This window comes from Dipodomys ordii, unplaced genomic scaffold, assembly GCF_000151885.1.
Source record: "Dipodomys ordii isolate 6190 unplaced genomic scaffold, Dord_2.0 Scaffold3, whole genome shotgun sequence".
Classification (NCBI taxonomy): Eukaryota; Metazoa; Chordata; class Mammalia; order Rodentia; family Heteromyidae; genus Dipodomys; species Dipodomys ordii.
Window position 1 is genome coordinate 24,673,428 of NW_012267219.1, and position 12,181 is coordinate 24,685,608.

The window sequence follows — 12,181 nt, forward strand, 5'->3', positions numbered from 1 at the left end:
ATCTTGAGCTGAAGAGCTCAGCGACAGTGCCCAGGTCCAGAGTTCAAGCCCTACAATCAACCAAAAACAAAACAAAACAAAAGGATCTTCTCTAAGTTTCTTTTTGTTTTTTTAAATTCTAGCAGAGGCCTAGACAGAAAATGAAACACAGTTTTGTCTAATTTAGGAAGCTATGAACTATATTTTTATTATTAGTAATAAACCCAGAAAATGCAGATTTATGTCACCAACTGATGACTAGGTATAAGTTTTATTTGTAGTTTCCTTCTCCGCCCAAAGTCCACAATACTATAAGTCATCAGCCAAGGGTGTGGAATGCAGTTGAAGGTTTTCTTTGGGTTTACTCCTTACTCCCACCTCATTCATAAGAAGGACCTAATTCTTCATGGAAACTTCTGTTCTGGCCATGAACGGATTCATCATGGAAGAAGCAAAATACAGTATTTCTAAATATGTGAAGATAATCTAATGAGAAATCTTCCATGCTGGGGAGTTTACTCTGACTTTATTATAACAAGTAATACCTTATTAAATTTTTTCTCTAAAATTTATGTGAAAAAGACTTAAGTACAGAGAATAGTATTATAGAAATATTCCAAAGAGAGGAAACTTATACAGACTCTAGGGATGAAATATTTATTCAGTATCCTCATGAAAATAAACTTGTCATGATAATTGTAAACCAACGTAAATAAGCAAACATTTTCTTAGTGGAGCTGTGGCTCAAAGTGGTAGAGTACTAGCCTTAAGCAAAAAACTTTAGGGACAGTGCCAAGGCCTGGAGTTCAAGCCCCATGACCCACAAAGCAAGCAAACAAACAAACCATTTTCTTAGTAAGCTATCTTTACTTAATGTGCACATTTCAAGTGGCAAAAATACTTCTGAGAGGATGTCACTTTTCCATTTTGGGAAAACCATGATAAGAATTTAGTACAATGGAATTATCAGATAAGGAAAAAGTATAAAAACACATTGTAACTGTTAATTGGTTGCTAATCCGATTGGATTTAGTGATTAGTAAAATTCAGGATGGGGTGTCTGTGTCTTCAGAGAAGATTAGAACCTAAGGCTCTGATCTAATCACTTGAATAATTTAATAGAATCATAATATGATGACATTATTGGAAAACAGTAAAAGGTAAGAGGAAATAAATTACTGAAGTGCGTCTTTGAGAGCTCTATGTTGTCTTAGGCTCTTTATTTTCTACCCCTAGCTCTGCCACACCCTCCCTGTTAAGAGGGATGACCTCTCTGAAACCAACAAAATTAAATCTGCTACTCCGTAAGTTGTTTCTGTCAGGCATTTTCATCAGAGCTATACAAAAGTAACTAATACACTTATTCTATAATATTACCAATCTAACCTTACCCCCATTATCACTCATTTTCCTACCAACATTTATTGAGTATATACCTCCCTGAATGGTTCATAACACTTCCTAGAGTAACCAATTTTGTCTTCAAAGTAACCTTATAAAGCAGGTTAGTTAATTGAGGCTAAGGAGAGAAACTGAGGTTTGAACCTGAGTTTGGCTGTTAGCCAAACTTTTGAAAAACTTTGCTTAAGTTTCTGATAAAAGAGTTTGTTGACTAGCCAAATTATTTTGAGTACTTTAAGTTCTGTATAAGCCATAGAAAGTTCTAAAATGGAAGCAGTAGTCCAGGCAGAGAACAAATTATCCTGTAAGAAAACCTATGAGAGGTGATAGAAGCTATAAATTAAACAAGCACGTCCCCCCCTCCTCCCTCCCCACTCTTTTCCTTGAAGAATTTATGGGAGAAAATTCACTCATTCTAATTCATCCATTCACCCATTTACTCACAAAGTCTACTAAGTACCTGGTAGTCAGTCCCCAGGACGAGCCCTGTTCTAGATAACAGGAATATAGAAGTGAATGAGACCATAACATCCCTACTCTCATGAAGCTTTCATTCTAGGGAGGGGAGAATGGGGAGGGGGGACTCAGAATTTATGTCATTTTTAGATTGTGATATAAAAAAATGAAACAAAAAGGCACCAATCTGTCTACCAGAAGCCTTATGGAAGAAACAGGTAAATAAGAAAAAGCAGCTGATCAGTTAAAATCTTATCCTGAGCAGGAGGGTGCCATAACCTGGAGTAATTTCCCAGAAGTAAAGAAAGGAAGTGACTGCACTTGAGATAAGTGGGGGTGGGGATGGGGAGGGTGGTGGCATCCAAAGGGAAGAGGCCAGAAGCAGAGGCAAGGCAGGCTCCTCCGCCAAAGAAACACAACCAAAGGGGGAGCACTGTGAAAGCCTTCCCCCTTCTCTGGACATGCCACTATAATTCCTGCGTATGATTTTGCCATTAGAAGAGCTGAAAGGCTGATGGTTTGTATTGCCTCCTCCCTGTTCTTTTTAATTACAGACATTAAAAAAATAAGTCAGCACTGAAAAGACAATCTTCCCTTTATCCTGACTTTCATGAGGCCCTTATTGATAAAACCCAAACAATACCTGACAGGGCTGTCAATTTGAAGACTATTAGCAGAATATAAATTTTCCATTGAGAATTGTTAAGACTGTTCAGTCTCCAACTTAGTACCACCCAATCTCCTTTGCAAACATACACAGTCACACAAGGTGAATATTAGTCAATGGTGACTAATGGGTCAGCAGGCAGACTGCCTGAAAGGCATTTGAGGCCAACTTAATTGCTGTTGAACCCTTCCAGGTTAATTAGATGTTAAGAAAAATGAGGAAAAATTTCAACTTCTTTCTTGAAAAACTGGTTCATATGCTCATGAGAGTGGCCCAAATTATAAAACAGGAGTTCTTTAGGGATCTATGGAATTCCTCAGTCTCTACATAAAATTTTAGGCCTAGATGTACAGAGTTACTTTGCTTATTAGAGAACCATGATTTTGGGGGGAGGAAGGGGGGAGATGGTACTAGAACTCAGGCTAAGGGCCTGCGTGCTGTATCTTAGCTTTTTCACTCAAGGCTGGTACTTTACCACTTGAGCCATAGCTCTACTTCTGGCTTTTTGGTGCTTAATTGGAGATTAGTGTCTCACAAATTTTCCTGCTTGGACTGACTTTGAACCATGATTCTAAGATTTCAGCCTCCTTAGTAGGTAAGATTACAGACACGAGCCATTGGCATCTGGCTAGGAACCAGGAAATGTTTTTTTAAAATGCATTTGTAGGGGTTGGGAAGGTGGCTCAGTGGTAGAGTGCTTGCCTTGCATGCCTGAGGCCCTGGGTTCGATTCCTCAGCACCACATAAGCAAAAAGAAAAAAGCCGGAAGTGGCACTGTGGTTCAAGTGGTAGAGCGCTAGCCTTGAGCTGAAGAGCTGAGGGACAGCGCCCAGGTCCCGAGGCCCCATGACCCACAACAACAACAACAATAACAAAATGTATTTGTAAGTTGGGTGCCATGACTCACACCTGTAATACTAGCTACTCAGAAGGCTGAGAACTGAGGATCACGGTTCAAAGCTAGCCTGGGCAGCAAAGTCTGTGAGACTCTTATATATATAACTACTAGAAAACTGGAAATGGTACTGTGACTAAAGTGGTAGAATACTCACTTTGAGCTGAAGAGCACAGGGAAAGCGCCCAAGCCCAGAGTTCCAGCCCAATGGTGCCCCCCCCCAAAAAGCATTTGTAAGAAATCCAAGTTTTCCTTTTATTTCTTGTTTTGTCTTTTTATCTCCTTCTTTCCTTTCTTCTCTCCCTCCCTCCCATACTAGGTAAGTTCTTTCCCATTGAGAGCTATACCTCCAGTCATCTACTGATGTTTCTTATCATTAAAGTATATATTCCATAAACACATTTTGAGCCTTCAGTGTTCTAGGACCAAACAGAGTGAGAACTGTTCCATGTTCTGTAAGAAACAAATCATTAAGCAAAAGGACCTCAGAAGCCTGTGGCCCTTTAATAGGAAGGCCACCAAACAAAGAACAGTAGTGTAATAAGACTGCCTAGATAAGTACAAAACTTTCAGTCCTAGGGTGAATTCTGAAACTACCCAGTCAGATAACCCCCGGAAGCTTACAATCAACTAGCCATGATTTTCTATCTGTTACACTAGCAAGTTTTGACTACATTCAGACTAAAACGTTCATATATGCATTTTTAAAAATTGGCAGTCTCAGAATTTGCTTATGATTTGTTGTTTATGTACTTAAGGTGAAATTGAAGGATAGACACAAAATTTCTACATTTTCTAAAGTGTTGGTCAGCATTAGAAGAGAATCCATCTTTAACTACAACAACAGAATTGATTCCTGCAAACTGAGACAAACAGTAAATGAAATCACTATCTATTTATTTATAGCTATTCTTTCTTGAGATTTCTGCCCATGAGTCCTATTTGGTCACCTTTCATAAGCTGCCTGTAAGCACCTCCAACTCTGAACTTTTCTAAACTCACATTTATCATCTTTCTTCCTCTGATCTGCTTCTTCTTCAACATTCTTTTTCTCGGCAAGAGAGTCATTACTGATTGCTATTTCCCTTCCAATGCCCCTCATTCCAATCCATTGCTAAACCACATCTAGCCCTGTGCCTCCATTTTCTATAAGCAACAAAAGTGATCTTGAGGTTGGGTGCAGGTGGCTCATGTCTGGCCTACTCAAGAGGTTGAAATCTGAGGGTCTCGGTTAGAAGTCAACTATTTTTAGGCTCACCATGAGAAAAGTGCTACAAATAAAAGATCTTAGAGAAGCAGAGGAGAAAAAAAACCACTATGAACTATAAACCAGAAGAAAAATGAGATGCTGTTAGTCAAAAAAGGCTCCTGTAACCAATGAACTGGGAGAAAGCTGGTGGTACTGGAGTCCCTGGTTCTAGTCTTCTATTCCAAGATCACACGTCAGCCAAGTAACCAACCACCATAGGGGGAGAAAATGAAGTTCTCTGTGTTTCTGTCACTTTCAACCAGATGAGTCCTAATTGTAGCTTTCTAAAATCTATGTTTCTCACCTACAAATTGGGAAAAGAAAACAGTCTTCCTTTCCTAGGCAACTCTGATGGAGAAATGAGATGTGAACTTGGAGTTTCTTGGCAGTGTATCTTTAGAACTCTGTGGCTGTTAACTGACCAACAGATTCTAACAAAGATTCTACAGTTCTCCTTGACTCCTCTTTCTGTCATTTTGGTGTAAGAGTAAATACTGTTGCTGTAACTCCAAATTCCCTTTAGCATCCAACTGCTTCTTCTCAAAATATCCACATGGAGATTTGCACTGACATAGTGGCCTAACCATCTATCCCTATTTCTGGTCCAATATATACACATACATGCACACATATGTAATACATATAATTTATTTTTGTAGTATTTAGTATAGCAACAGGGATCTTGCATATGCTGGTAAAGTGCTCTCCCATTAAGCTATATTCCTAGTTCTTTTTATATTTTATTTTGTTTTGAAACAAGGTCTCTCCAAGTTGCCTCTCAAACAGTTGGCTTTGGGGGCTGGGAATGTGGCTTAGTGGTAGAGTGCCTGCCTAGCATGCATGAAGCCCAGGGTTTGATTCCTCAGTATCACAAAAACAGAAAAATCTGGAAGTAGGAATGTGGCTTAAGTGGTAGAGCACTAGCCTTGAGCACAGAGAGGCTCAGAGACAGAGCCCAGGCTCTTAGTTCAAGCCCCAGGACTGGCTGTAACCCCTCCGTATATCACCTTGACAATAAAAACAAAGAAGCAAACAAAAAAACAAAAGAAACTTCCAAAATCAAATAGCTGGCATTATAGGCATGCACCATCATGCTTGCTATGGATCAACTTAAATATTTTTTTATTAGTTTATAGTAATTGTATGAAATAGTGGCTTCTACTATGACATTTCCATATATGTACTGTGAATTATTTACGGCCCCTTTTATCCACATTTATCCTTTTTTTTTTTTTTTTGGTAGGTTGTGGGGCTTGAACTCTGGGCTTGTGCTCTATCCCTCAGCTCTTCAGCTCAAGGCGAGCACTCTACTGCTTGAGCCACAGCACCACTTCTGGTTTTCTGGTGGTTAATTGGAGATATGAGTCTTGAGGACTTTTCTGCCCGGGCTGGCTTTGAACCTTGATCATCAGATCTCAGCCTCCTGAGAAGCTAGGATTACAGGCATGAGCTACCAGCGCCTGGCACATTTATCCTTCCCACTGGCAATCTTCCTATTTCTTTTTTTTTTATTTTTTATTTGTGAACATACTGTACAGAGGGGTTACAATTACATGCGCAGGATAATGCGTACATTTCTTACCAAGCATTGCAGCCTCCTCCTTTGGTTTACCCTTCACATCCCTTCCCAGCCTCCCTCCCCCCCAAATCTTCCTATTTCTTAACTCCTCCTCCTACTTTCAGGTCTCTTTTCTCCTTTTCCTTCCTTAAAATAAAAGAAAAAGGAAACATAACCATTTGTCTTTACTGAGTTTGGCTTATGTGATTTAATAGGATGTTTTCAGTTCCATCCATTTTTTCTGCAAATGACATTTTTCTTCTCTTTCTTATGGCTAATACTCCACTGTGTATTCATGTATGTATGTAATCTCTCTGTATAAATATATATAATGTGATTATATTATATATGTGTATACACACATATAAGTGTATACCAGATTTTTATCCATTCATTCATTTATGAGCATCTAGGCTGATCCCATGACTGGACTATGGTGAATAGTACCAAAACAAACAGCAATGTGCAGGTATCTCTTTTGTGTGCTGCTTTTGATTCCTTTATGTACATAACAAAGAGTTGACAGCAAGACCATGTAATAGTTCTATTTTTAGTGTTTTGAGGACGTTCTAACTATGGACTGCACAGTAGTCAGAGTGATCCTACTATACTACCAGAGAGAGGACAGTGCGAGGCGTTCCTTCTCCCCGTGGAACACGGCAGAATACCCTGACCTTGCCCTGGTCTCCCTCTTTACTCTCCTACCTCTGCTCCATTCACTACTCTTGCTTTCCCTCAAATAGCTAGCAGACTCCCACCTCCTTTCACAAATTCTTCAAGCTCTACTCCCTCCTTCCTCTAATTCTCTGCTCAAAGCCCTGCTCTCCGAGAGGCATCCAGGAACACTGTTTAAAATGGCTCACCCCTACCAACCCTACCCAGTTTTTTATTGTCCTTTCTTTTTTTTAATATGTATTTTTATTGTAAAGATACTGTACAGAGGGGTAACAGTTACATGAGCAAGGTAATAAATCCATTTCCTATCGAGTATTGTTACTCCCTCCTTTATATTTCCCCTACCATCCCTTTCCTCTCCACCTATTGTCCTTTCTTGAAAAAAAAAAGTCTATCTCTTTAAAACACAAGTTCCCTTCAATGCTTCATAGGAAATGTACTCATTACCTTGCCCATGTAATTGTAACCCCTCTGTACGGTATTTTCACAATTAAAACAAAACAAAACCACAAGTTCCATGAGAACAAGGTTACTACTGGTCCCAGCACACAATAATCATGTAATTCATTTTTGCTGAGTAGATGAATGAATTTACCCTCAATCTCATTTCTGGAGATAGGGAGGTAAAAATCTGTTATAGAAGAAAAAAAGTGTTGTTATGAAACTTTCTTCACTTACTTGGCACAGCGTACCCAGTGTGTGTGTCGGTATAAGGAATATAAGAAGCGTTGGCGATGCATATTCCATACTTTGATAGACTTGTCTTCAGAAGCTGTAACAAGATATTGACCGTCGGATGAGAAGTCCACACTTCGAACTGGAGCTGTATGTGCTTTAAATTCTGAAGATTTCCCTTTCCTGGAAACAAACAGTTTAATACTAATAACTTACTTGACTTAATTATAATCAACATTTAATTACAACGAAGACTTGGAAATGTATAAAATGGTTTAACTATTGTAAACCTAGAAGAAGTATGAAGTATGCTGTACTGCACCTCCATATTGTTTCATACTGGCTGGGTTTAATAAAATTAAAACAAGGGAGACCCTTGGTTATACCTACCCTTGACATGCACATTCTACTTCTGTCTCAGTTAGAAGCTAGGGGAAGAAGTTTTGAGCCAGTCTCTACCATGCTTTTTTTATTTTTATTTTTCTTGGTCCGGTTGTAGGGCCTGAAGTCTGGGCCTGAGCACTGTCCCTCAGCTCTTCAGCTCAAGGCTAGCGCTCTACCATTTGAGCCACTTCACCACTTCCAGCTTTTTTCTTTTTGCTTATGTGGTGCTGAGGAATTGAACCCAGGGCCTCATGCATGCAAGGCAAGCACTCTACCACTGAGCCAACTTCCCAGCCCCTCTACCATGCATTTTTAACTTCCTTTAGAAATGACAATCTATAGGCCAGGTAATCCAGCTACTCAGAAAAGAAAGTACAACCTAGAAAAACTAGGACTGATTAAATTAATAGCTCCAAGCAGTATTTTGTACCTGGATCACATGGATGCTGTGTGACTTGGCAGCCTGGGTTGGGAAGAAAAGATACCCTAGGTGTCATTTGCCTTTCTACACAGTGCCCTGGGTGATCTATCCTCACCGTGGTCACCTACACTCCCAGCCTCCAGTGAGTTGGAATGATGAGAACTGAGACTCACATGTGTACTGAAGGCCTAGCTTACTTTGTAGACTTGATCTTAGTATTCATAAATGAAACACAATATTAATGGGGAAAAAAAGCATATTTCAGCATCTAAAATTTCAGATTTTTTTTCTTTCTTGGCTAGAAAGTGAAAAAAGATAGAGAAAATAATGTGAGGTACTTGAGGAGGAAAAAGCGTAAGAATTGTTAAAGTAGGAGCAGCTTTCAGTAGTTTTGGAGCTATAAGGTTATGTTTGAAAAATACTAAAATACTCTGTCAGTATTGTTATGTTCTCAAGGCACTTTTACTTTATAGGACTTAGAAATGTTCCCACTTAGAAAATCTTATTTATGTTATTGATACCATAAGGGGAAAACTGCCACAACTGAGTGAAAAAGATTGGCAATGGAAGCTAGACAGTCTCAGTCTTTTCGATATCCTACCTCCCACACATCTGCCCCTCAACCTATTATTGATTGGTTACAGCCACTTCTACCTAGATCTTAGAGTCCTGAAACAATAGCCACCTACTTCTGAACCAGAATCCTGGAAATCACAATTAGTGCCACCCCTTCCTCTTTTCAAGGAAGTAAATAAACCTTGTGTGTCCACTTCCTCAATGTCTTTTGAATGGCCTGCTTCTTTGTACCCCAGCTCTTACCCTTCGGTAGCTATATAACCTCAATATCCTTCACCTAGATTACTTCAAAATCCTCTTATCTGGCTTCCTTGTTCTAATCTTTCATCCTTGCTAGTCACATACAAATTGTGCTTATCTACTTGCTAGAAGTAGCTACATAACCAAGTGTATAAATCCTAGTGTAAACACATCTCTGGCTTTCCAACCTGAAAGGCAACTCCTACGTGTGCTGTTGAACTTTGTACTCAGAACAGCCACAGCGCTTAAAACATACCTCTGCCCTTTGTGCTTTCTCAGGTGAACTACTTCCCAACTTCAGGTGGCTTTGGATCTACTAATATTATTTAACCTATACATCACATCATGACATGTGGTGTGTGTGTGTGTGTGTGTGTGTATGTGTGTGTTGGTCCTGGGCACTGTCTCTAAACTTCTTTGCTCAAAGATAGCATTTTACCATTTGAGCCAGAGCTTTTTGTAGTTAATTGGAGATGAGTGTCTCCCATACATTCCTGCCTGGCTGGCTTTAAACCACAATCCTCATATCTCAGCGTCCTGAGTAGCTAGGGTTACAGGCATGAGCCACCAGCACTTGGCTTATATCAGGGCTAACAAAAATAAACAACAACAAAAAATGATGGGCTGGTGGCTTAGTGGTTGAGTGCTTGTCTAGCATGCATAAAGCCCTGGGTTCAATTCCTCAGTACCACATAAATAGAAACAGCTGGAAGTGGTACGGTGGCTCAAGTGGTTGAGTGCTAGCCTTGAGCAAAAAGAAACTCAGAGACAGTGCCCAGGCCCGAGTTTAAGACCCAAGACTGGCAAAAACAACAACAAACAAATAAACAAACAAAATAACAGATTTGCTTCTCTTAAGTAGTGTGCTTTTGAGGAGAAGATTGCTGCTTCAGTCATCTCAGTAGGATCAGACCTAAGCACAATGTAGGCACATAAAAGAGGGCAATTTTATGAATTCCACTGGGAAAAATCCAGGTGTAAATGTTTTAAGAGCCAACCTGGCTTGCCCCTTTCTGTGGCCTGTAGATGGCAAAGAGACTTCACCATTTAATTTCCATCATCTGACCAGTATAATACATCAGGAATAACTAAAATTGATTTTCAACAAAGATGGGAGGGGGCACATTCCAGGACTACTACAGTGAAGATTCAAGAAGATCTTTTATATGGTGAAATCAGAAGTACAGTTTAAAACTGAGAGAAGATAAAGAAGACTTGGTGACTGGGTGACTGTGGTGACTGGGATGGGAAGGGAAGGGACAGTCTTCCCTTTCTGGATCACCGGAAACCCGCACTGATCTCCACTTCCCCATTCCACACACCAGCAGGCTGCTCCGCAAGCCTTCATTTTAAAGGCTTTAGTCTCCACTGCGGACTGGCCTCGCCAGGAACTTGTCTCACCAGGAAGCATGTAAGAAACAAAATAGGTGTGTTCTGTGTTTGCTGTGCTGGTGCACAATTGGTTTCTCACTTGAGTCTTGACTGGTGTGTGACCCTAATCCTGAGAATGTAGCAGACCAGCTAGTATGGTAGTTGGGGCCTAGAGAGTAAAAACAAAGCCACTCCCCCTTTTCAAGGGCTAGACTCAGGGCTTGCACAGTGTTACTTGCACAATTGGTTTCTCACTTGAGTCTTGACTGGTGTGTGACCCTAATCCTGAGAATGTAGCAGAAGTAACACTGTGCAAGCCCTGAGTCTAGCCCTTGAAAAGGGGGAGTGGCTTTGTTTTTACTCTCTAGGCCCCAACTACCATACTATTAAGAAAGTCCATGTTATACTGCCGAGTCAGTACGCGTGGAGAAGCAAGGCATCCTGGCCAACCACAGCACCAAGGCTCCGGACGTGTGAGGGAAATGCTTGGCCTCCACCCAGCTATCAGCACAATGAGGCTGTGGGAGTCACCCTCTCCCACATCAAGTGAGGAGAACCCATATGCATAGAATGCATAAAATCATTAAAACGATCATTTCTGTATTGAACGAAACAGGTGGGGGACTATTAAACACTGTGAGATAACTGGTCACTGGTGGAAGCATCTGTTTTTGTATGACCTGCCACTGCCCTGGCCCTCCATCATCTGATTTAGAAAGAGAAATCAGAGATACACAAACATAATCAGCGCACTAAGATGGGCCATGAGCCATTAGGAGCTATAAGCTAAGGGCTCCATGTGACTTAACCTTGCTAACCCTTGTTCCCTGAGATTTCCATTATAAAAGACTAAAATCTGTGCTAGCCCTAAATTCCAAACTTAAAGATTTTAGAGCACAATTCTCCTTTGAGCCCCAAACTGGTCTCTGCCCCTTTGTTACTCCCTTCTACATGCATGCACATTATCACTATAACTTGTCATTTCTCATCAACAGGTTTTACTTTCATCCAGATAAAAACACAGATTTCTCAGAATGAAATTTCCTACGTGACGGCAGGATAAAGTGTCCAGTGGCAGGGTAATCCCCTGTGAACTTGCTTTGATTGGTTAAGTGTCCAGGCCTGCTCAGTCACATGCTGCAAATCAAATCCTGTTACAACAGATTCAAGGAAAATGCCCAAATGTCTATCTTCTGATAAGACACAGCAAGCAAGGATAGGATGCATGAAATTTGTTCTAAAAGTACTAAAAAAGGAGTTAGATGAAGTAAAATGAAGTTAGTTGATGAATAGTTGGGAAGACGCTATTCAGTTTTTCACGTATGCTTAAAAGTTTACATTCTTCAAGTTGTTTTTGTTTGTTCATTTGTTTTTTTTTAGACAAAATCTCATAAGCCACGCCAGGCTGGGATATGCTCTGTAACCCAGGCTTGCCTCAAACCCTTCATCTTCCTTTCCTTACCTCCCTTACACTTACAGGCATGCTCCACCACACTTAGCTACTTACGTTTTAAAGCTTTTCTTAAAAAATATAATTTCATAATTGCTTAAAATAGTTGGTATGACCTGAAAATGCAGCAATTTATATTGTCAGAAATTTTCTTTAACAAGGAAATGCTGGCGCCACAAAATAA

The 12,181-nt window shown here is 40.2% G+C and overlaps 1 protein-coding gene across 3 annotated transcripts in view; it reads right to left on the minus strand.

Annotated features, from left to right (window-relative positions):
* Poc1b (POC1 centriolar protein B) overlaps positions 1–12,181 on the minus strand; it is a 78,286-nt gene that overhangs the window by 45,612 nt on the left and 20,493 nt on the right. For all 3 annotated transcript variants that reach the window (XM_013022060.1, XM_013022049.1, XM_013022069.1), the window contains exon 4: positions 7,559–7,738. In XM_013022060.1, the coding sequence (XP_012877514.1) occupies positions 7,559–7,738 (180 nt within the window). The remainder of the gene's footprint in view (positions 1–7,558; positions 7,739–12,181) is intronic.